The 23,962-nt window shown below is 52.6% G+C and overlaps 3 protein-coding genes across 3 annotated transcripts; all 3 read right to left on the reverse strand.

Moving 5' to 3' along the window:
* Positions 1 to 24: 24 nt before the first annotated feature.
* On the reverse strand, positions 25 to 10,808 carry ALTATR162_LOCUS4872 (uncharacterized protein; the record flags this gene model as incomplete). Its single annotated transcript, XM_043312488.1, has 4 exons — positions 25 to 453; positions 501 to 1,098; positions 3,328 to 10,486; positions 10,532 to 10,808. The coding sequence occupies 4 exons, from the start codon at positions 10,806 to 10,808 to the stop codon at positions 25 to 27; spliced, it is 8,463 nt and encodes a 2,820-aa protein (XP_043168423.1).
* Positions 10,809 to 13,387: 2,579 nt separating this feature from the next.
* Positions 13,388 to 17,078, reverse strand: ALTATR162_LOCUS4873 (uncharacterized protein; the record flags this gene model as incomplete). Its single annotated transcript, XM_043312489.1, has 3 exons — positions 13,388 to 13,638; positions 15,719 to 16,971; positions 17,020 to 17,078. The coding sequence occupies 3 exons, from the start codon at positions 17,076 to 17,078 to the stop codon at positions 13,388 to 13,390; spliced, it is 1,563 nt and encodes a 520-aa protein (XP_043168424.1).
* Positions 17,079 to 18,142: 1,064 nt separating this feature from the next.
* Positions 18,143 to 21,380, reverse strand: ALTATR162_LOCUS4874 (uncharacterized protein; the record flags this gene model as incomplete). The annotated part of the gene is made up of 3 exons (XM_043312490.1): positions 18,143 to 18,707; positions 18,759 to 19,493; positions 19,543 to 21,380. 3 exons carry the CDS (start codon positions 21,378 to 21,380, stop codon positions 18,143 to 18,145), a joined length of 3,138 nt encoding a protein of 1,045 aa, XP_043168425.1.
* Positions 21,381 to 23,962: the final 2,582 nt, after the last annotated feature.

The following is a 23,962-nucleotide window of genomic DNA, read 5'->3' on the forward strand; positions in this document are numbered from 1 at the left end:
CTAATGAGGCGTCATTGTGTTCATCTATATATGCTCAGTACTAGAGACTCTTACATAACCAGTGTTTGGTTTATAACGAGTATCTCCCTCAGCTATGAGCAATTGATTCATCACCTCGCTTGGTTGCACCATGCGAACATGCTTCATGTTGCTGGTATCCAATGTAGCAAGTCTGGCGCCTGGATCTGTCACCGGAACATCATTTTGTGTATTTTTCCAACTGCCCAAGCCTAGATTTTCGTACGCCAATCGTTGCAACTGCAATGTCGAGCCTGTTGACCATTCCGCGTAGGCGTACGCGAGCTTTGGGTAGCGCTGCAAGACGGCCTGCATGCGTTTGGAAGCCAGTATGTACTCCATGGACATCGATGTGAGCATGACAAGTCCACCGAGGAGTAATATGAGAGCAAGAGTCCAGACCCTGAAGGAATAGTGCGTCAAGGATCTAACTCTCTGTAGTCATGGTCAGTCGTATCCTCCGAATTTGATCAAGTACAAACCTGGCTGTAACATGTTCTTTTACATTCAGTCTCTTCCCCGCAGATGGTATCTGCACCGATCCAGAAGCCTCGTGCATAGTTGACCATCGTCGATTGCACAGCAAATAGGTTTGCCTTGAACATGTATTCATGCTCATATTGCCATTGGTCTTCGGAAAGGTAAGACATTTGCATGTTCCCAAGGATAGTGTTCCGAGAAAGGAGGGTTGATACTCCGCGTAGCAAGTACCAAGCGCTGAGGTAGCCAGGAGTGAGCACTGATGCTGATATGAAAGGACGAATGAATGACTGATCCTGCGCATTTGTCCAAACGCTTGCAACGACATCAGAACTATCGTCTGTAGAGATAGAGACGCATGCTGTGCTTGCTGGGAGATCTGGGTTGCAAAGAGTGTGCTCTATGACGCAACCTAGCACACCAGCACCTTCGCTTTGCGAGTGATTACCTGTGACGTTTCCGTAGTAGGGAATAGTCCTTGAAAACCAGGGATCGCTGCTTTTGTTGAACGCAACTATTTCAGAAGCATCCAAAAAGTAGAGTGTGATAGAGCCGCTACTTGTGTGAAGCTCGGGTATCCACTCGTATTCTCGAGCAATGCTAAAATTTCATTAGCTTGAAGTGGTCGAAGTACTGCAAGGATAACGCGATCGATCCTCGACATCTGCGCGGTGGAGGCGGAACCTACAAAATCTTATAATCAGCGACGGATGCCCCATCGCCCTGTGGTCGTCCCCTGTCAAGATCGAACTTGTAGACGAAATGCTCGGTAACGTTGGCACTTTTCGTGAGCGACCCGTACTTGTATGTGAGAAAACGCCTTCCGGAATCCTAGTCTGTGATTGTCTCGGTGTATTCTTGTGTACGCAGTGGCGCGCAATGATTTCTGTGGCGAAGAGTAAAGCGAGGACCAATGTTCAATCCCAAATGCCTGTCGGAATCTAGATGTCCTGTATCAATAACGAGGTTGCTTGCATTAGAAATACACACTTCCTCCGCAAATGGACACGATGCATTTTTGACAATGGTCAACGGCAAGGCCGTTTGAGTGAAAGCATTGCAGCTTCCGACACGCCGTGCCTTAGTTCCGTTATAGCATTGAGCGGCGTACGAAAAGGATTTGGTGCCTACTTGCGTGTAATACTGCATGAGTGGGTCGACCGCATTCGTGTCCCCAACGTCATCCCATGGAAGTACACCACAGTCACGACCGGAGATCAAAGCCTCATTCGTCGTAATGAGCAAAGCCCTTGATGACATAATACCTATGTAAGATCAGCACGGTCTCGTATGGCTGTTTCGCAGTGCAGAGAATACTCAGCCCGACTGATGCCGCCGAAACCATGATTGCGAGCCAAGCGGTAGGAATTATTCTTCTGTGCACGTCTCCAGCTCTTTTGTACCATGCGAAGTCTATTTGAAGTAATCCAAGAGCTGCATCGTGTGCTAGAGGCGTGTTACGCAGAGTAGCTTGTCGTTGATGGTAGACGCCATCCTGGGCAGTTTCCTTCGAAGAGAATATGTGTAGTGCAAACCGAATAATCTTCCAAAGGCTGCGTCCCGTTGCACCGATATACAACGCGATGAATGCAATCAATACAGCACCGGACTGCTGACCGAGGGTGAGAGTCACACCGTGAAAACCGCCTAGTGAACGATTGATCCAGAATCCTGTGTATATATCGTCTTCAATAGACCCAGTAGGCAGTCTGTTCACAACCTCCATGCTTGGGTTGGTAGATGATTTGAGGCAATGTCAAATGACCTAAGTATGTGGTACTGTGTCTTCGTAAGATTGGTATTTCCAGATGTCCATGGACGCGTCTACTTAAGGCCAAGCTGCTCCCGACCCTGCACGAGAGCGTGTCCACTGCCTCTGCATACGCTTAGTCGCTCATTTCCAGCCTACAGACAAGCTAGGATCTCCGGGCTTCCTTCGCAGCATCTTCATGCACACTTTCTTCTGAGTTCGTGCCGCCCAAAATCTGACCACTCATTAAGGCAGTGTAGCCGCAAGAGCCCACTGATAGCATAAGCCGTGCAGGCGCTACGGGTGCGGCTGCTAGTCACTGGCAACGTGGGGTACCCACCTCGCCGAGCTGCCGGTGAACCAGTCGCCGACGTTAGTAATAAGACACTTCGCCGCACAGCCTACCCACGTTTTGGGGATGAAATGCCACCTAGTCGCTGAGAACACGACATGGTTGAGGTTATACTTAGCATATGTTAGGGCCACAGCGCACCTCGTATATGCGATTATTAGATCGTTTAGGCAACAAACGAGCCCGCATGCGTCCACACTGTTCGAGGAACTACAACGAGACGCACAACCAGCAAATTCACACGTACGACTCAAAATGTAGTTCATACAGCGAGGATTACCGAAGAACGACTAGATGAAACATGCTCAGCTAGATGCCAAACTCATCATCACATTTCTCTTCAACATTAAAAGACACCACCTACTTGAAAACAGTATATTAACAATCTGATGCGCTAATCTAGATCCTTTCCCCTCCCAGGTCTCCCACAATCGTCCCGAACATACATAAGAAACCATATAACTAAGAGATATGTTGTATACAATTTGAGGTAACCAAAAGTGGCTGCGAAAATATGGTCTTGCGGGGGTATATATTCCAATCCAAGATCAACCAATAAGTCGCTAAAGACAGAACGCGAGCAAAGCAGCAAGCATTAGGTGCAATCTTTGAGAACCAATGAAAACCATGAAAGCGGCAAAGACAGGAACGCTCGTACGAGCTGAAACAAGAAGGAAACGTTAACAAAGGAAAAAGGGTTGCAGTTTTGATAGAGTAGAGAATCTACCGTTGTAGTTCCCTCCCAAAGTTCAGTGCTAATGGCGTCAGCTCGCCATCAACAGTACTCTCGTCATCATAGAAGCCGCTCTCGCTAAAAGGTTCAATTTCAGCGTCTTGGTCGTAAGCCTGCTTCCTCATGAGAGGAGGCGTACGAGGCTGTTTGCCCAGTGCAGGGAATCCAGCTTCAGTTGAGGCACGCGAGCTATTGGAGTTCAAGCGCATGGCCTGAGGGCGCTGCGATGATGATGAGACTTCAGATGTGCGGCGCGCGTTGGATGTCGGCGGTGTCATGAGACCCGAGAGAAAAGACTGTGCGGAGTGAGGTTGGGCGCGGGATGGTGTCTGGGTACGCGTGTTGATCGAAGTGCCTGCGAGAGCTGATGTAGCTTCACCACGGCCCTTGCGCCAGTTACCAATGGCGGCGGCGAGCTGGACTGCCTTGGGTGACGCAAAGTTGGAGAGGGAGCTTAAGGTGGGGAAGGATTGTTGTCCGCCTGAAATGAGACGCTCCTTCTCAGATTGCTCCATCTGCAAGTTTGTGCGAATACGGATTGCGGCGTCACGAACGGACTCGCGGTCGAAGGTTGGCTGCGCAAGAGAGGTGATGAGGTCGTTCAGGTCGTCAACACGTACACCGAGTAGCTCACGGAGCCAGTTGATCTCAGTATCGCGTTCCTTTAGCTTAGCAGGAGCCTCGGTGTCAACTTCTTCAAGCTGACGCTCAAGAGACTCGATACGTCCCTCACGCTCTTGTAGCTGCTCCTGGAGTACACCAATAGACTCGCGCAACGCTTGAGGCGAGATCTTCTCTGCGCCGCTAGGAGCGAATGAAGAGACGGACGTAGGAGATTTGGATGCTGCTGCGACTGCGGCGCTGGCGGCTTCCTTCGCGACCTGGAGCTTCTCTTCCAATAGCGCGATCTTGTCCTTGAAGTGATCGAGCTTGGAGTCGGCCAGTGCAAGCTTGTCGTTGTGGAAAGCCTCGGCACGATCTTTGTCTTCGCGGGCAAATTCGAGGGCGCGTGCATGCTCATGCTTGATGTGCTCAAGTTGACGCTCGAAGGTACGCTGCTGTTCGTGTAGGCTATGTCTGTTGTTTTCCATCGCTTCTTGCACAGCTTGCTTCTTGACATCGGAAGCGGCCTCAAGATCCAGCTCGTGCTTCTCCTTGGCCGTATCAGCATCCAAGCGAACCTGGTCGAGCTCGGCACGAACACGGGCGATCTCGCTCTCAAGCTCGTGTCGAACGATGTTGACCTGGTTGTTAGCTGCATCGACATCGGCCTCCATGAGCACGCGGGTGCGGCGGATCTCAACGTGCGCAGCATCCCTAGCCTCTCGCATATCACGCTCATAGCGTTGGGCGTTCCTCTGGTGCTCCATGGACTCTTTCCTTAGCTCTTCAATGGTCTCCTCCAGTTTGGCGTTGTGCTTTTGCGTTTGCTCGAGATGGATCCTGAGTCTCATACCCTCACGTTCCTGAGTCTCCAAACGCTCCAGCTCCCTCTCCAGACGCTCCCGTGTGCGACCCTCAGCTTCAATGCGTGCACTGAGGACCTCATATTTCGTCGCAGACGCCTCCTCATGTTTCTGGAATTGAGCACGCTCAGACGCAACCTGCTGTGAAGCGGCAACCATATCTTGTTGGAGCTTCTCAAGCTTGGTACGCATCGACTCTCGTACGCGAGTAGCCTCCTCGGCCTGGAACCGTGCCTCTCCGATAGCCTTGCGTAGCTTCTCTCCTTCTTCGTGAGCGTCCTGAAGGTCGCCACGCCACTTGCTGGCGGAGAGTCGGTGTTCCTCGAGCGTAAACGTAAGTGCCTCGTTCTCTGCGGTGACGGAATCGAGCCTCTTCTTGAGGTCCTCCTCCGAGCTCTCCAACGCGATGTTTGTAAGCTTGAGCTGCTCGTTCTCAATGTCAAGAGTAGACAGTCTGTCGCGCATTTCGGATGCATCGGCCTGGTACGATTCGAGGCTACGACGGAGAGCGTCTCGCTCCTCGGTCAAGGTACCAATCTTGTGCTCATCATCACGGGCGGCCTGCTGGAGAAGGGTGAGCTCTTCCTCAGTGACCTTAAGCAAACGCGCAGAGTCCACCTCGCGGGCCTCGATAGCTTGCCGGGCCTCAGCTTCAGAGTTGAAACGGAGAGTGGCTTCTTTGAGCATCTCCTCAAGGTCTGCGATACGGACATCCCTCTCATGGATGGCCTTGGATTCCTCACGCTTGGCAATCTCCATGGTATGGCGGCTCAAAACATCATCAACGAGCTCGCGCACGTCGTCAGCCTGGAGATGGTGACTAGTAGTCTGCGCGATAGAAGCCTTGAGGCTACCAATGACTTGGTAGAGCTCGGACATATCAAGCTGTGGCTGTGGAATATCGACGGGAGCCTCAAGAGTAGCAGGCTTCTGGTTCGCCAGGGCCTCGGCAACAATAGAACGGATCATATCTGGCTGTACATTGTCGGCAGTCGGCGTGGTAGGAGCTTGAGGTTGGTGGGATGCAAGTGCTTCGGCGACGATGGAACGGATGGTGTCCGGTTGTACGGCAGGTGTTTGTTGCTGCGACGCGAGAGCTTCGGTAACGATTGCTTTCAGGTCGTCAGGCCAGATCTGCTCAGGCACTGGAGGTGGCAACGGCTGAGGAGCGTGCATTTCGAACGCCTCCAACACAATGGATCGAATATCATCAGTCTTGACCGGCTCCACGGGCTGAGGAGCATGGGTTGCAAGCATGTCAGCAAGGATAGAGCGGATGTCTTCAGGCTTGAGAGGTTCAGCGACAGTTTCCTGCACAGGCTTGGCAGAAGCAATCGCATCTTGGACAATTGCACGAATCTGATCAGCAGGAACAGGTTCAGCAGGTTGCACAGATGGCTGGTGTTGCGCAAGCGCATCGGTGACGATCTCCCGGATCTTCTCTGGGATCATTGGCTCAGGTACGGGCACCGGAATAGACGTGATCTGTGATTGGTGCATCTCAAGCGCGTCCTTGACGATTGATCGGATCTTCTCCAACCTCCTGTCTTTTCCTCGAGATCGGTTGCGGTAGTCAACGTCGGTGCCGGCATCGTCATCTTCGTCGTCGGCATCGCTGTCCAGGCGTGCGCTAGTGGACATGCTACGGCGGCCGCGTCCCGGACGTTGCGACATCATTGCAAGCGCCTCTTGGATGCCTTGCAGGTTTTGCTCTAGCGGGCCAAGGCGGTCCTGCAGGAGACGACCCATGAGGTCATCAACATGCTTGTCAAAGAAGCCACTGCGCGTCTGGACCTTGGACTCATCTTCGGTAAGGAGGCCTTCGTCCCAATCGCTCATAGGCCCGGCGTCAACAGTGTTCAGGCGACGTACAGGCGAGTCATATGGAAGCGCAGCCCGCTCGTCGTCAAATGGATCTTGCACTGATGTTGCAGAGCCCTGCATGGGCCGTCCAGGAAAGAATCCACGGCGGGGGCTGGGGCTAGGCGCGTCACTGCGCATCTTGAGGTTGGGCTGCAGGTCATTGCGCTCAAACACATTCGGTGTCCTCTGGGGCGAGGATTGATCCCAAGAAGTCTCGTCACGCTCAACGCCAAAGTCCGACCCTTCACCATCCATGTGCTTCATAACAGCATCAATGTCGTTGAAGGAAGCATCACCAAGGTTGTCGAAATCAGCGCTTTCACTCTCAGGGTAACCCTTACGCCTGCCAGATTCCATGGCGGTCTTGAATGAGCCGTCATCGCTAGGCCTGTACGTGGTAGCAGGGCTCCTGCTGGCATATCTTGGTGGAGATACTGGGTTCTTCTCCGGATCTTCGACCTGAGATGGCTTCGTAACATGGAAGCCGAAATCATAGCCGGCACTGTTGAACTGGGGCTTGAACTCGAAGGGTTTGGCATTAGCTGATAGAGTGCTCTTGTGAGTATGCTTCTTGCCCAATGGCTCAGGTTCCTCAGTAGTAGGTGTAGGCACGTCGCTTGCATGAGGCGTATCGTCGTCTGCACCTAGATCGCTCTCTGGAGCAGGCGAAATAGGATCCATGACGACCTCTTGCTTCGGCTGTGACAAAGGCTCTGGGCTCTTCGATTGAGCCTTGGTCTGCTTGCGCGCAGGCGACATGTTTTCCTTATCTTCTGCAGCCTCCTCCTGTTCAACTTGGGGTTCCGGCTTAGTAGCGTTGGGCTGCCTGACTTCGGCCAAAGGCTGCGACGCAAGAACTGGCTGGAGCGCAAACTTGGGTACGTCGTCACCATCAGCACGATCACGTCGAACTCGCTTCTCACGGCCATCAGCTTGCCTAGGTCGGCCAGACTCGTCCTCATGGTCCTCCCGACCTTCCGTCTCAGGGGTCTGCGGGCGCGTGTTGTCCGGGCGGATAATCGGCACCGCCTTGGAGCGTGTAGCTGGCTTGACAATGTCGCTTTCGGACAGATTAACATCACCGAATATCTTCGATGAGAAACTTGTTGGAGCTGGGACCGGCTTGTTGGGATTGAAGGTTGATACTCCGGGGTTGAATGCAGGCGCATCCGGCTTGAAGGACGGCGGGCTTGAAAAGTTGAAGCCACCAGAGGGAAACGGAGAGCTGTCTGCAGCAGGCTTGAACGCAGGCGCTTCAGCCACGGGCTTGAATGCTGGTGCATCTGGTTTAAACACAGGTGCATCCGGTTTGAAGGCAGGAGCCGACACGTTGAAGTTCGCCAATCCATCGATACTGGGTTTGTTGTTGTCTGGGCCAGCAGCTGCTGTAGGTGGCTTGACTGCGGGTGCGAAGCTGAAGCCCGAGGAGAAGGATCCTGGGCTGAAAGACGCTGCAGGGTTGAACTTGAACTCTTTAGCCTCAACATTAAGCTTAGAGATAGACGAGCGCGAAGCATGCTTGCTGTGAATTGCGGACGTAGGCTTGTTGAAGGCAAATTTGTTGTCCTTCCAAGAGTTGCTGACTTGGGATGGGGCCTGGGAGTGCTGTGCAGAGTTCTGTGCCGGGTTGCGGACCTCCCCGTCCTCCAGGCTGGGGTTTGTGTTCTCCGAGATGCCTGTTTGCGCACCGTCGCTGTCGGAGCGGGGATTCTGCTGGGCGGGGAAGGAGAAGGAGACAGGCTTCTGAGACTTGGCGAGCGAATGTGCTCGGCTGTGCGGTTGAGGTTGGTGCAGGATCGTTCGCGAGTCCTCCCACGTAGGGTTAGCCACGGCGTTAGAGGGCTTGTAGGATACGTTAGTCTCTGGCTCCGTATTGAAGTCTCCTCCTTCCGCAAACTGCTTGTCGATAACTTCTTCCAAGTGATACTCTTCGTTCGCAGCCTCGCGTTCAAGGTTCTCGCTAATGTTATGACGATGACCGCGAGGAGTCGGTACAGCGATCTCCGGTGCAGATTTAGCGGCATGCTTCATCGCCGGAACCTCGTCTTCCTCATCTTCATCTTCGGGTACTTCGGCCAATGTGGAGGATGGTCGCATTCCAAGGACTTGTTGCTGTTGCTGCTGTAGAAGTTGGTTCTGTAGCTGCTGCTGTTGTAGTTGCATCTGCAATTGGAAGTCGTCCCTCTGCGTCGGCGTAATGGGAAACTGCTGGTTTGATCTCATGCCGAATGGAGAATGTGGCGAGATCATACCGGAAAGATCAGGTCGGCTCAAAGAAGAAAGAGCAGGGGAACCGCTGCGTCCGTCTTGAGAGTTGAAGTATCCAGCAGGCGACCATGTACCTGAGGGCGAGTAACCATGCTGAGCAAAGTTGGCAGGCGATCCAAAAGTCGAGTGACGATGCATGTGCATGCCTGGACGCGGTCCTGCAAATGCAGCTGGAGACGCGATTGACTGTCGGGACATGTGCCCGGACATGTGCCCGGGCGAAGGCCCTGCAAATGCAGCTGGAGAAGCAATTGACTGTCGGGACATGTGCCCAGGCGAAGGCCCGAACGGAAAAGCGCCAGATACGATGCTGCCTTGCCTGGCCATACGAAGGCTGCCAGCTGAAGAGGTAGGTATTGGCGGAGAGAAAACCTGCCCTGGGTGTTGCTGTGACGATGCTTGTCGTGACAAGGGGAGAGGAATGTCTTCCTCGCCACCAGTGCTGACACCGAGTGCTGCCAACTTGGCTTCAAGCAAAGAATTCTGGTAGTTCTTCCATTCAGATTCTTTGTACATGCGGACAGTGTACCGCGAACCGGCATTCGCACGTTCTGCTTGGACATCGGCCTCTGCCGGCCAGATGGCTCGGTTGTGTGTCTCTAAACCTCCAGTACTGAAGCCACGAGTGTCGTAACCCTGTTGCTCAAGTTGTCGGAGCTTTGCATTCACAGCCTCTGCACTCATCGGCCTCGGAGGGAACCCAGGGTTGCCCCTTGGAATGTCGCGCGGTATTGAAATGATGCAGCCTTTACCTTTAACAATCACCTTCTTACGCATTCGAGATTGCGCAGGCGCCGCGCCTGGAGGTGCCAGAAACGACTTGTTTGGAGTGTCGGGGAGTGGCTTGCTCGATAGATCCTGGTTTGATTTGGATGCATTATTGCTCGCTAGCTTGCTGGGAGTTTCATCTGCCGGCTTAGCTGCTTTTGAAGGTGTCGGTACTGGCGTCTTCTCAGCCGATGCACTGTGCCCGTTCGTCTGTTGTGTGGTACTGGGACCTGATCCCGAGTTTTGCCTGGCCGGTGACGGCTCAGGATCCGCATACTTGGAAGCCATCATCTTGCCGAGTGCTTCTTTCTGGTCCTTGCTAAAGTGTCGCCAAAAGTCCTGTTGGTTCAGAGTCTTGTTGTTGTTCCTTTGCTTGTGTCCCCTTTTTGGCGGAGGAGCAATTGGTAGATCCGGTTCTCCACTTGATCCCTCAGTATCACTATTGTTATCTCGCCAGTCGTTTGTCTCGCGGTTCCAACGCTCTTCTAGAAACCGTTCAACCCACTCTTGAGAAGTAGGGTTTGTGTCGGACGCTCGGGGAGTGGTACCAGAAGCTCGCGATTCTTTGGTCGGTGTTACTAGGTTTGGTAATCGAGATCGGATTAGGTGTTCGAGCGTGAACTGATTTGGCGAGGCGTTCCGTTCTAGACGGGGTATGAGATGCTCGAGATTGAACTGGTTCGGCGACTCTTCCTGAAGATCTAGCCGAGACGGGAGTAAATGCCCAAGGCCAAACTGGAGCCCAGAAGCTTCTTCTTCAAAGTCGTCGCTGCCGAAGTTTGTCGAAACTTGACGCGAAGGATTAAATACTGGAGGCGGGTGTCTGTACGGACTGCCCCAGCTGGCGGTATAGTAGGAAGTATCGGTTCTATCGTGCCTCGCAGCGTTGGAGGGAGTCCGCGGGTTGTTTCCTAGTACGGAGAAGGACGGAAGTAGAGGGAGCTCTGGACTCGAATGCCCAAGGGTGCGAGCCGGAGAGGGGGCCGTCCAAGTGGGAGAGACTGCTTCACGCGCCTCAGGCGGAGTGGTCGCTTCGCCAAAGTGCTCTGGAGCAAATGGGGGCGATGAGGGCGGATGCTGCGAGGACGAGATGGACCGTCGAGCTTGCATTCAAGGGTTTCCCACGCTGGCACAGCTCGGTCAGCTGCAACTCTTCTTTTTTCCGTCTCGGATGCTTCGCGCGTCAATGATGCGACAAAAGTTCCGACGAGGTTGAAGTCAGTGCTCGGGGCAAAGAAACGCGTGTCTGGAGAGTCTCGCGCGGATGCCGTTTGGTGACGCAGTGCTATTATAAGGTAATATTACAAAGAAAGGCTGTTGGCAAGTAGCTAAAAGAGCGACATAAGGTGGGATAGCACGATTCTGGAGACAACAGGACGAGCGAACATCCCGAGGCAGCAGCAACAACGGATGAAGAAGTGGCAGTCAAAGGCGTGCCAGTGTCGTCGACGACAAATTGTGGACACGGACAGGAGAGCAGGCGAGGCTAAAGTCAGCCATGTTAGCGGGATGCTGCCAGTTGGCGTCAGGGGCCTTGACGCAGAGGCCACATGGGAACAAAGCACGCGAATTCTGCACCTCGACGGCGTGCATCAAACACCAACAATACGTCATGACAGGTCCATTCGCTATTATTATTGAGCTTCTACGCGTGTTCGTGTGCGAAAGCAACTTTTGTCCTTCCCATGACACCTCGAGGTCGTGTCGACGCGTCTGAAATCACTTGCTAATATCAACCACGACATTTAAACATGACATGGGGTGTCTCAATGCCCCGGGACTGACCCTCGCAGCCAATCGCGTACCGGCACGTCATGTCTGAATGCACCAGTGGGAGCTGGTAACGACTGGACGACAAATCTTGCTACCCCGCTGCAGAGCTACCCGACCTTCCAACATTCCAACTCAGGAGATATTGCGTCATCCATACGCGTTGTATACTCTCATAGTGTCTTCTTGGACGCGACGAGCGTGATGCAGCGACACCGAGAAAGGGGACCTGACTAGTGATTAGACAACGGGAGCTAATGCTGCGGTGCAAGGATAGCGATGTCTCGTCAAGCCCCCGTCTCACATACTTCTAGAAACTCCTTCAACCATCAGTTTACGGCCAGACAAGCAACGCCACATAAAAAGCATTGAGTTTCGCGTTTCACTTGAAGCAGCTATAGGTCGATGCACTGGATAGCGAGAACTCTAGGAGCTTGGATTTTCTGTCTTGTATTCAAACAACACGTGAGTACCCTACGTTATACGTCTTCTCTCAGTGCAGTAGGTCTGCCACTATATACACAGTGTGTGTGTGTTTGTGTGTGTTGACATACTTTATGATCAATAAACGAGGCGGCTACAAATGGTGCAGCCAACAAGAAAATCATCAACGATGCCATGTATTTACCACGGTCATCTTTCGTAGGCAGTGCTAACTAACTACAAGCCCGGGTAGAATACTTAGTATCTGAAGTTCTCGCCAGCGGTACCCTTAGTTACCAAGACCGGCTCATTGGCACTTATAAGGCTTGCATTAACTGCGACTATGTTCATAGTGTATTCCTTCTCCAAGTTCGCATCGATGCCAAAAAAAGGGAGCAATTTCGGCACCACTTGCAAGGATAACGGCAGATCCCTTTGTCATGCTCGTTTGAGCTCTTTAGATGTACGATACCTGGAACCTATCACAAAGTTGATAGCAAGAATTATTTGGTATTGGAAAGAAAGGCACTCCCTAAGCCTTTACTTACCTTCAACGCCAAGTAGCCAACCATTTGAGGCACATGATCGTCTGGAACGGTACAACCGAGCTTAATATCGAGGAAGGACCGACGCCCTATTAAGAGTTCTTATACAACAAGAGCGGATGTCCGGCTGAGGATTACTGAACATGGACAGCTGAAGTTGAGCAACTGCCGTTGTGGATCCTAATATTAGTATTCAGACATTTGCTATATAAACCCTTGAGTTTCCTGGTTCGATGGTCTTCACAACACCACATTGCTCCCTCCCAAACATCATTAAACTCATTTATAAATAATCCGTATCTTGAGCTTGATCATGAAGCTGCTCGTAATCTGTGCTGCACTTTTAGGTGTTGCTACAGCCTTCCCAAGTGTCCAGTCTCCAGATGGAAACTTGGCTGGCATGGATAAACGTCAAAACGACTGTCGATCCTGTATTGCCAATTGTAGAGCCGTAAGGAGTCTCTCCCCGTGTTTGGATAGCAAAGGCTAGCCAGACAGTAGAAGGCGTGCTGCTGACGTCTCGACCATAGGAAAATCTTGAAGCAAGCGGTATTGGTTGCAATCAAATTTGCGCTTGTTAAATATTCTTTCATGGGTTACGAGGGTTCCACAAACTACATGCTGTTTTATGGACTCCTCTCCACAGAGAGTTTTGGAGAATGTACCGTGTGACTCGGCTTTTGTGAAGGATGACGCGGTGAAAGTGTTCCCCGAATGGGTTTGCAAGCTAACAAAGGGCTAGTCAAGACTAGAGGCACAACGTAGCCCCTTGGAAAATGGTGCTAGTGAACGAACACTTTGTAGATATCTCCTGGGTACTATTATTTGACATTGAATATCGTGCAAAACACTCATATCAGCTCATATGATGCATATCAGTGCACATCGTTGATGCTATGTTCGTCTATCTCTTCCCGCGCTAAAAGTGCATATATTTTGTGTCATGACCACTTAAACTTTTCGGATCATGAACATCCTCTTTACGAATGGGCTCCTCTGGAAGCTCTCAACCTCACCAAGAGTCGGGTCAACTTCACCCTTTGTAGCTGCCGCAGCATTCTCCTCATCCTCACCAATCTTCCAGGTTCTCACCATCCAGAGACAGACCGCAGCACCGATATACATCCACCCCGTGAACAGGATAGCTCCAGTGTAGCTCCCTCCGTTGAATGCTACAATCTCAAGACCGATGGGCTCGGAGACTGTATCCCATATTAGTAAGTCTTCCCCATACAGGTAAAAAGAAAACAAGAAAGGAACATGAACTCACAAGTAGTGGGCAGCACAAGCACCAACCAAGTGATACTCAACGCACTCGGCAGATCCCTCAGCCCCATAACCTCTGTCGTAACCGGTGCAGCCGTCGCCCAAAACGTCCCCGCCACCATACCTCCCACAAGACTAAAGAAAACCAGCACCCCAAAGCTCTTTGCAAAGATCCAAATGAGCAGACAAAACACTCCAACAAGGAATGTCATACTTCCAGCCATATTCAATCTCCCAATAGAGTCGGAAAAGTACCCAATGGGCGGCCTACCCAGCGCTTGCCCCAAGTTGAAAACAGCACCAATCACACTACCCTGCTGCGCACTCAACCCAATCGTCCTGGCGTAACTCGGTAAACTAAAGAGTAGAACGATATACCCCAACATACTCAAGAACCCAAACGCCAGCAGTCCCACAAACTGCGGTTTACGAAAAAGGCTATAGTCGAAACCAAGCTGACTAGCCCCAATCTGCTTATTCCGATCTTTAATAAGCAGCGCACACGCACTATTGACGACGAAAGCGATAACGGCCAGCGTGCGAAAAGCCCACGGAAGCCCAATATCACGAATCATAGCCTGAGCAGCGAGACTGTAGATCAAGCCCCCGAGACCACTCCCCGCGGCACAACACCCGTTTGCCAGAGAACGATGCGTGGTAAACCACTGCGCAGCAATCCCCACGGAACCTAAATGTCGGGGGTGATACAAAGTCAGCCATGTATACATCTCACACAAGCACGCACTTGAATACAGAAAGACAATACGAACCGACGAACAAAAACCCCATCCCCCATCCAAAACACACACCCTGACTCAAGAACAAATGCCAAATCTCACTTGCAAAACTCGCCCCGATAAAACTCACAGTCTCGAACCCCACGCCAATGAACAGTGTCGTGCGGGTCCCGAACCGCCGTGTTGTTAGCGTGGCAACGGGGGATACGATCAAGGCTTGAGAAATGGATAGACCGCCGATAAAGGCGTATTGAAGAGGTGTGGCACCGGGGAAAGTGCGAGTGGAGAGGTAGTGGGCAAGGAAGACGGCGTAGGCGGAGTTTAGACCCCAGGTGTGGCCGTTTATTGTAGCGACAGCGCATACGCATACCCAGCCGTAGCCGCCGTTTGGGGGACGTCGACGGGGGTTTGGACGAGGGGGCAGTAGTGGTAGTTGGAGCTTGTTGGTGTTCTTGCTCTGCGCTCTTGTTCATCATCGTCTCGTGTTTGTTGGTTTCGGACGGTCGCATATTGAGTTGTAGGTTTTGGCTGCTTCTTCTCTTTTCTGGTCCTGAGATGCCATCTCTTGTATCCTCGTTAATTTCCTTCTCTTCTCCACGTTGTCCTGCATTCAGCGTCATTGCGAAGCTTTCCGAATGTCCTCAGATTCTAACCCCGAGTTCCTGTTCCGAATTCTGTTCCTACTATCCCGACTTCTTATGCCGGAAATAGCACGCCAAACAACCCTACAGTTGCCAAACAGTGAAATCTGTTAATCCGCAATCTCACCCAGATACCATGCACGTCAACGTATGAGCAAGGATCAGGTCGCGCACGCGTATAAAGGATTTGAAAGTCATTGTTGCGCCTCCTGAGGTCAAGAGAGAGATGGCAAGAAAAAGTGGAGAGGTTAACATCCTACGCCCTTGCCCGGAAATAACCCATAAGCCGAGCTCTTACGTTAACGCTTTTGACGCCCCTGCCCTTTCCGGCTAATACAGTTGCGAGAGAGGGCAAGCGGCTCGGCTGCGTTCGTCGAAGCATGCAAGCTATGATGTAGGTGCCGGCATCGGCACCGCGGACTCCAGGTCAACTTCTGTGCCGATGCTTTTAAGTTAGGGTACTCACTACCTCAGTTCTCGTTGTAATGTCACTTCGTTTATTGATTTGTTACTACATAGGAGAGTTCAATACATCAAACGCCACCCCATCAATCTAAGCCAAAAGGTATCATCAATCGTCAACGCCTTGCCTACGTCCATCTATCGCGACTCACACTGAGCCATGAACTTATACATACCCTCAACACCCTGGTACTCCAACGGTGTATGCATGTCCATTTCATCAGCCTCACTGGTGTGCAAGCTATCGTATCCTGAAGGCGACGCGTCGGATAACCACGGGTTTGGCTCAGTCACAAAGTCGTCTAGCTGGTCGTAGCTCTGCTCCGAATGCGTCGAGAAGGCTTCTGAAGCCGCGGGTGATGGCGAAAGCATGTGCGTCCAGTCGATGTTGGGTTGTACGTGTTGGCGATCGGCGACGGGTTTATCATAGAAAGAACACTCGGAAGGTGTCTGGCTGGGTGCGAATGGGAAGAGCAGCGCGATGTCGGTGCCGACGAAAGAGTCGAAGTCTTCATCTTGGTATACTGCGCCTCTTGAAACCTCGAAGTCGTTGCATATCGTCTCTACTGTTTGCGCATCGCAGCCAGGGAAGTGGACTTTGAGTACCGAATTCTCGTACGAGATTGGAAGGTCACCTAATGCTGCCAGTCGTTGCAGATCTTTGAGGACTGCAGCGAGCTCCTTGACGGCCCTAGAGAAGTCGACAGATAGAACGTCGAGGAGACCCTCGCTGTTCAGTGTCTCCTTCTCTTGCGCGAACGAAGTGAAGCCCTTGACAGCCTTAAGGGGAGTAAGAGCGGTGACGGTGGGGTTAACGTTGAAGCTGATGTATGATCCAGGAGTAGCCTTGGGGACCTTGTTCAGCGTGCGGTTGACCTGATCCTGAAGCGCCGATACGGTCTTGAAGCGCTTCTCGCCGTTGTGTGGGTTGACGCCATCGAATTGAGCCTTTTGTCCGCCAACGAGGAACGCCCGTACGGCCTGAGAGACGTTATTGATGACTTGGGCTGGGGATGCCGGTCCATGCGAAAAGTATCGTGCACCTCCGGCCCTGCCAGAGCCCCATCCATAGCCTCCTGCAGTTCGTCCAAGTGTGCCACCGGTGAGGTTCGGGCGAAGGGTCGATGCGAAAGGCGCGCGACCGGCCTGAGCGGTGACGATGCCTCCGATGCGTGACTTGGGAAAGGAAGCCCTGTCATACTTCACGCCTGAGTTGCGAGCAGCAGAGGTAGCGAAGCGTCGAACTGCGGCGCTAATCTGGCTATGGGTAGTGTACCAGCGGCCCTTGCTTTGTTTGAGGTAGGCAATGCGATGGAGAGGATGCTTTGGGGCATTCCGAGCGAGGATAGGTTGCAGTACTGCATCTGCAGGTCGTGCTGATTCTGGTAGTTGTTTCTGTACGAGTTTCGCAGCATGTTTCCAGGCAGCCCTTTATCTGTTAATACGCAGCCGAAATCGAATGGTATCACGAACTTACTTAAACGCTCTCGCGTTTTTGGCCACCGAATTATATAGATGCACCACGGCAGGTGCCATGATGGTTGTGTGTTACCAGGAGAGAGAGTGGTGATGCTTAGGTGTGGGGAAGGCAACGTTAATGAGGCGCAGGGTCAATGTCGCCACCCATCGGAGCGATTGGTGTGGAACTCCCGAACGATGACGACGATCACATGCCAACTCACTCACCGACTGGTCCGCGACCCGACTTCGTTCCAGATATGCCAAGACTCCTCTTCTTCACCCATGAGGCATCAATGTTGCAAGGCACAAAACCATAGACTAAATACGGGGTAATTTGGCCATGTTGCGTTTCCGTTGAGTGCTGGGGATTGTCGGATGCGACTCTTGTGATACTCTAAGGAGAGATTGTTCTTCGTGAATGAAGTGAAAAAACAAACCAAGGGTAACGCTTTCTCCATAGCGCAGCGAGCCGACACTGCAAGCACTTGACTATGTATGAATGCATCATCCTGCGACATATGAAAGACCGAGATTACACTTCACCAAGTGGGTTTACAACAAATTTACCAAGAACAGAAGGTATTCATTTTCGTACTTTTACAAAGCAGAAGCCACACTCATGGGCCTTGATCGCCGCTTTTTACATACTTTGCTTCATTGAAACAAGACAACCAAGCATCCCACATCCACCTACAAGTGAGGGAAGAACAGGAATGCCATTTGTACCTGAGAGGAGAGAAAGCTGCCATCGGAGTTTTGTATGCTGGAGTGGATGAACATGCAAAATAGACACACAAAACGCCAGCTTTCAATGCTATGAAGGCCCCTAGATCCAGGAGAAGAGGGAAAAGCCAGATGATTCCTGAGAAGGGTATTTCGTATTGGAGGATTGGTAATTCGTGTGAACATCAAGGGAAAAAATCGAAGACGCGAGATGGTTTCTATCGAAGAGGAAAAAAAAACAGTTGATCGACCGCCGACCAGGTAGAAAACGCCAAAACATGAACTTTTGTCAATGTATACACAGTCCGAAAACTCGCAAGGGGGGAAAATTGGAAGCAACAAGACCGAAGACCATGACGAAGAGACGCGAAGACCTTAACTCATTATGACATGGTTACCACAGCATCTTTGTAAGATCATGGGGGTGTCAACAGAGCCAAGGTATCAGCATCAAGCAAATCATCAATACGCTGTCGACTTCGAAGGTCCATGCTACCGCTGCAATAAGCTGCTTTCAGCTGGTCGAAAGCTGGACGGCGCTCGTCCTCGGTCCTGATAAGTTCAATGAAGTCTGAAGCTACCCGCTGGCGGATCACCCCATGTGACGAAAGCAAAGACTCGCCGTAAAACTCGATAAGATTGGAAATTCCAGTGTCCGTCCTCCGGTGGGCGGCGTCTTCGAAAGCCAAATGGCGGAACTCGTCGTACATTGATTGATTGAAATTCCGTATCAAGAAATGTGACCAGAATTGGTAAAGAACGTTCATGTCGTAAGGGGTTGTGCCCAGAGGTGCATTGGAACGCTGGTAAAGGGCTTTGGATCGAAGATGATAATACGATTCATGCGATGAATCAGAGGGAATTGTGTGAACTGGGTTGTGATGATCTTTGACCCAATAGAGGCGAGCAGGCGCAGCGGGAGAAGTCGATTGTAAGGGGTCGGTGACGGTCTGTGGGCGATCAAGCTGGCTCTCAGCGCCACTATTGACGTGGTCAGCACGTGCGTCAAGCTTCCCCGAGTTACCAACTTACCCATCCGATTTTCCGGCACCATTAACCATCACTTGGCAGGTGATCGAGTTCTCCGGTTCATCTGGCACGCCATGTTTACTATCGATGGAGCCATTAGAAAATGTTCGTGAAACGGAAGGAGGCAACGCTTGGGTCTGGTTTTGCTTGCGCATAACGACTGTCAAGCTGTCGAGTTGCAAGTCAGAAAATGAATCAGGTTCTCCACTCACAGCCTTTGTCGAGCTCTCGATCGGGTGACCGTTCGAGACGGCCGCATTTGCTTCTTCCGGGGCCGTGCCGTTTGTCTCCGCCGGCACCGATCCGGCATCTTGGGGAACAGGATGGAATCCGTTCATCTGAGGGTAGGCGCCCTCGTTCCCGAACGGGCTAAAAGCTGGGGACATGGCTGACCACTGAGGGGGCTTGGATGGGTCGAAGCCTGCAGGATGAGAGATCTGAGGTTGGTTGAGCTCCTTTGGTCCCTCGTTCTGCGCAGATGGATCGCGCTCGGCCATGTCAAGAACCCATTGTGCCCAGTTGTCCTTGCGACGCAGTCGGTCTTGACCGTTCTCGCTAGTGCGGTACTCAATGACGGCAGACTGCTGGCAGACAAGCCTAATCATGTCGATATCGGGGGACAGGTTCTTGATGCGGTTGAAACCAGCAATGAATTCAAGAGAGACAAATCCTTGTGAATCCATGTGGCGACGTAGGTACATATCCTTGAGCAAGTTGTCAACGGAGAAGTAGTACTCCCTAGTGGATTGTTAGCAAGGGCCTTGTGCTTGAGCAATGGGAAGCATACACTTGGGCAGTGATCATGGAGAAAATCTGGTACTGATCAACGCCGTATGGGCTGTACGGTAATCCAGCGCTCATAGGTGGAGGAGCCATGCCGTAAGGGTACATATCATGGCCAGTCTGTATAGGAGCTGGGTACCCGCTCTGGAAGGATTGGTACCTGTAAGGGTCGGCAGTCAAAGACTGTGATCGATGGCCGTTGCGACCGTACTTGCCCTGAGACGCGGGGAAGAAACTGTTGCTCTCGGGAACAAAGGTCGTAGGAGATCGTGGACCCAAGGGGAAGCTCGACGTAGAGTGTCCGTTAGTGAAGTGGTGCCCATTGGTGTAGTTTCCACGGCCGCCGCGACCTCCACGGCCACGTTCACGACCACTAGAGAATGAACTAAAGCGCTTGGAATGACCATGCGAAGAGCCGTCTTGGTAAGTAGGAGCTCTACGCTCACCATCCCCAGCAGCGTCTGTCTGCGTTCCAGCAGAGGTCTGATGCTCACCCCAGGTGTTATCCTTGGTGGGTGAGGAAGCACCATCTCTCCTTCGCTCTCCGGCGCCGTGGAATTCGCCTCGGCGGCCCTTGTGGGGCTTGCCGGGGTACTGGCGAGGGTAGGCGCCGTTCTGAGCGGGCATGTTGGACAATGTCGACCTCCTGGGCTGTGCCTCAGACTCGGAGGTTACAGGGCCAGTGGCTTTGTCAGCGCTGTCTCCGTTGACTGCGGGCGACTGACCGTTCAACGTAGGTGAATCGGTGCGCTTTGTCTTTGGAGACGCATCCTGAGCAGCTGCCTTCTGCTCGCCGTTCAGTGCGAATCCATCCTTCTCAGTGTGTTCAGCACCATTGCTGCCGAAACCAGTAGGCCTGCCACTGCTCAGCGCTCCACCACGTCCTCCAGGTCGGCCACCTCTCCTAGCACCTGCCGCGTTTGGCAGAGGTGTGTTGAACACGACAGTTGGTGTGTATGGGATTTTCACCCACTCATGCTTGCTGGTCGAGGTGCCATCCCTGGGTTTTTGCTCGGTCTTCTCGCCCTTCTCTTGGGCCTTCTTGCGATCCTCATCAATAACGGTCTCGGGGGTTGGCCAGGACTCCTGATCGCGGTTTGGCGGAGGAGGCAGCGCGCTCGCATTCGGGCCTGCCTTGGCATCCTTCTCAGGAAATCTACCCTTGGCACCATTCCTGACATCGACATCGCCCCGGAAATCTTTTCGGCCCTTGCTTCTGCTCTCGCCGTTTGTGACCTTCTCTTGGGACGTTGAGTCGCCCTTCTTAGCCTGGACTCCGTTGGGAGTTGTTTGGGGTGCGACCTTCTGGACCTGGGACTTGATGGTGTCCGCTCGTATTTTCCAAGGGTTTACAGTCGGTACGGGCGCCTCCTGAAGAGGCTTAGCGGGGACATTTTTGGCCTTCTTGACCTTGTCGGATGTCTTTTCGACCGGCTCGACCGACTTATCAACAGAGGTGGAGGCCTGGGACTTATTATCCCAAGTGGTCGACTCAGAGGAGGCATTTGGTATCGAGGAAACGTCGTCGTCCTTGGTGACTGTTGACGAGGTGGAGGATGCGAGATCCGGTGAGGATTCATTAGAGGCATCTACAGGCTGTGAAATCTTAGCCACGTTGGGAGCGGTTTGCTCTGGTTGCGCCTCGTGGGCTTTCGCAGGTTGCTCAGGGCGCGACTCAGACTCGACGTCTTCAGCCCAGTTGCTGGGCGAAGCACTGGTTTCTTGGCCAGATGCGCTGTTGCCGTCCTTGGCTGGAGTAGCAGAGCCGGATGCCGACTTGCTTGTGGTCGCTGGCGTGGAGACGCCTTTTGCGGCTTGCGCATATGAAAATGTAGAGGCCATTTTGGTTTTTGTGTGAATCTCGACTAAAGTCCGGCTGGTTGGACGAGAATATGCGCTTAGAATCCCCGACGGGAGCGCTGCGGCAAGCTGGCCAACAGGTGTTGACGCTGGTATGTCCGGAGAGGTGTTTTTCTAGCCTCCCCGCACGTAAGTTCCTTTGCCGCTACCAGGCCTTGTGCTGGCGACTAAAGTGATGCTGCGGCGATGTAGCTCTGCAGTGGCGGAGAACTGGGTAGTGTGCTGAACGATAGCTCGATACCGAGGCGGTCTCACACGATGTGAGGAAAGTGAATGCTCCCTGGTTCACAGTTTGGAGAGCGTGACGGTCTTTGCGCGTGCTGTAGTGATTGGCGTTAGCGGAGAAAAGCAGTGTTGGAAATACTATGTGAGTAGCATTCAAGATGTGGTGGTGGAAACAAGTGACGTGGGTAGTGGTGGTGGTAGCGGGCCTGGCAGCGCACAAGAAGTCGAAATGACTGCGTGGGCCGGCCAAGTCTAAACGAGAAGGAGCAGGAATAGTACACAGAGGGCTACTGGGAGGAGCCCAAGGGCGGGCAGAAGGGAAAGATATTGCGCAAAGTGCCCAGCGAACTCGAGGCGGGGAGCAAACAGGTAGCAAGCGTGCGGCGGGCGTGGGCGGTAATGTGCGCGAAACTAACCTCTGGGGCGAGTCGTCGTAGACTGCGGGGTTGGCTGTCGCAGAGAAGGGGCAGAGAAGGCTGCGTCGGCGGAATAAAAAGGTTGCTCGGCGGGTGGTGGGCGGATAATGAGGGTTGGAATGTGCAATGAGGTACGGGCTCCAGGCACACCAAGGTCAAGTTATAGGCTTGTCTGACGTGAAAGCAACAACGACGGAGTAGGCTGAGGCGGCGTCTGAGGGTCGTATGCGACGAGATCAAGGCAGACGGAGCGCCAGGAAAGAAAATTGGCTGTCGTGTGTGCGGGAGATGCAAGCGCAGGTGGGAGGAAGAGGGTCACTTTCAAGCGCGAATTTTTCTTTCGTTAAGGTGGTGCTCTAAAAGAACCCGACAGCCCACGCTACTTCGGCGCATTCACCACTCTCTCGCCCAGTTCCCGAGAGCGGCCGTCGAGCTGCTAGCAGATGACGTGCCGCTTGCACATTTCATGCCTGCATTTATGCTGGCTGCCCTCTACGTCGACCGTGGTTCTGCGTTTGCTTTGCAGCATTTCAGTTTGACGCGCTTCAACACGCCAATGACGTCTCGCGAACCCCATCGACCCCTCACTTGCAAAAAGGTAGTTTTATACATGGCTGCCTGCACTCGAACAAATCTCGCATGCTGCCCAGCCCAGCATGCCGGCTTACTCCCAATTGGCCTCCAACCTTGGGACATCGGGCGCCTCGGTGAGGGCCGTGTCGTGCCGGCACTTTCACGTTCCTTTGCCAATGGTCGGCAGCACGAGCGAGCCATGTACGGATCCTTGTGCCCTACGGGAAAACGGAATCGCGGCCATTGACCTTCCGAGTCCTGCCGGGAACTCCAAACCAGCCAGCCCGTATTGTTTGTCTACAATATACAAGCCTTCATTGTTATGCCTGGCCAACTAGTCCTCAACCGTCCAGCTTCTCCGCTCCACCAAGAGCACCACTATGTCTCTACACTCTCTAGCCGCTGCATCCAGTCCATCGGCGCGGATAAGCTGCGGATGCTAATCCGTTGAAACGCGTGTTAACTCTTTGTAGCAAGACCAAGGCGCATGTTGCTGCACGTCAACGTCGACATGACCTTCATGCCGCGAGGCTTGGGTATGCGAATATCGTATCACCGCCACACTTTCACAAGGCGCGCCTCTTGAATGCGCCTCAGCATCCCCACGTTTCACATATCCGCCATTGATCTCAAGCATGTTAGGAGCATCGTCCGCACCATCAGGCGTTCTCCGTTGTACGTCTATATTTAATCCATAATTTTACCTTGTTCCACTTTAAGAGGCCTTGACGTGCCATACCTAACTCGGCTTACATACGTGGGATCTTAGAACGATTCAACGAGTCCGACTCAACGACCGGTGATTACAATTAGCAGCCTCCACAATCCCAGTCCACACTGCCTCGCCTCGGCCTGCGATAACCTCAGACCAAATGTGTCTCCAAAAATAGTCTCCTTATCCGATCGAACCCAAGCAACACGAATGTGACCATCCATGAGCAACAGAATCAGAAACTCTTAATCCGCAGCAACGCGGGTGCGATCAGTAATAAGAATCCATTGAAACTTCACGACAGTTGCGTGATCATCATCCCCTGTCCCTCATCCACACACGATCCAGCATCCAAGCATCCTTCTCTTCAGTCTCCAACTCAGCCTATTTACGCTTCCCCACCCGTCAGCCCCCTATGAGCCCGTCCTCATCCTCTCCATTTTCATCCTAGCCTTCTCCTCACTCCCCACCCACCACCAAACCTTCCACCTAATCCACTCCTCCTTCTTCGGAAAAACAACTCTAATCTCCCTCTTCCCCCCCTGTTCCACTTCCTCCTTCTCAAAAGCCACCATGACGCGATCCGCAAAGTACCGTCTTGCATGATCCGGAACCTTGAACAACGCCTCACCAAGCGC

The sequence above is a fragment of the Alternaria atra genome (genome assembly GCF_907166805.1).
Source record: "Alternaria atra isolate CS162 genome assembly, contig: 23, whole genome shotgun sequence".
Classification (NCBI taxonomy): domain Eukaryota; kingdom Fungi; phylum Ascomycota; class Dothideomycetes; order Pleosporales; family Pleosporaceae; genus Alternaria; species Alternaria atra.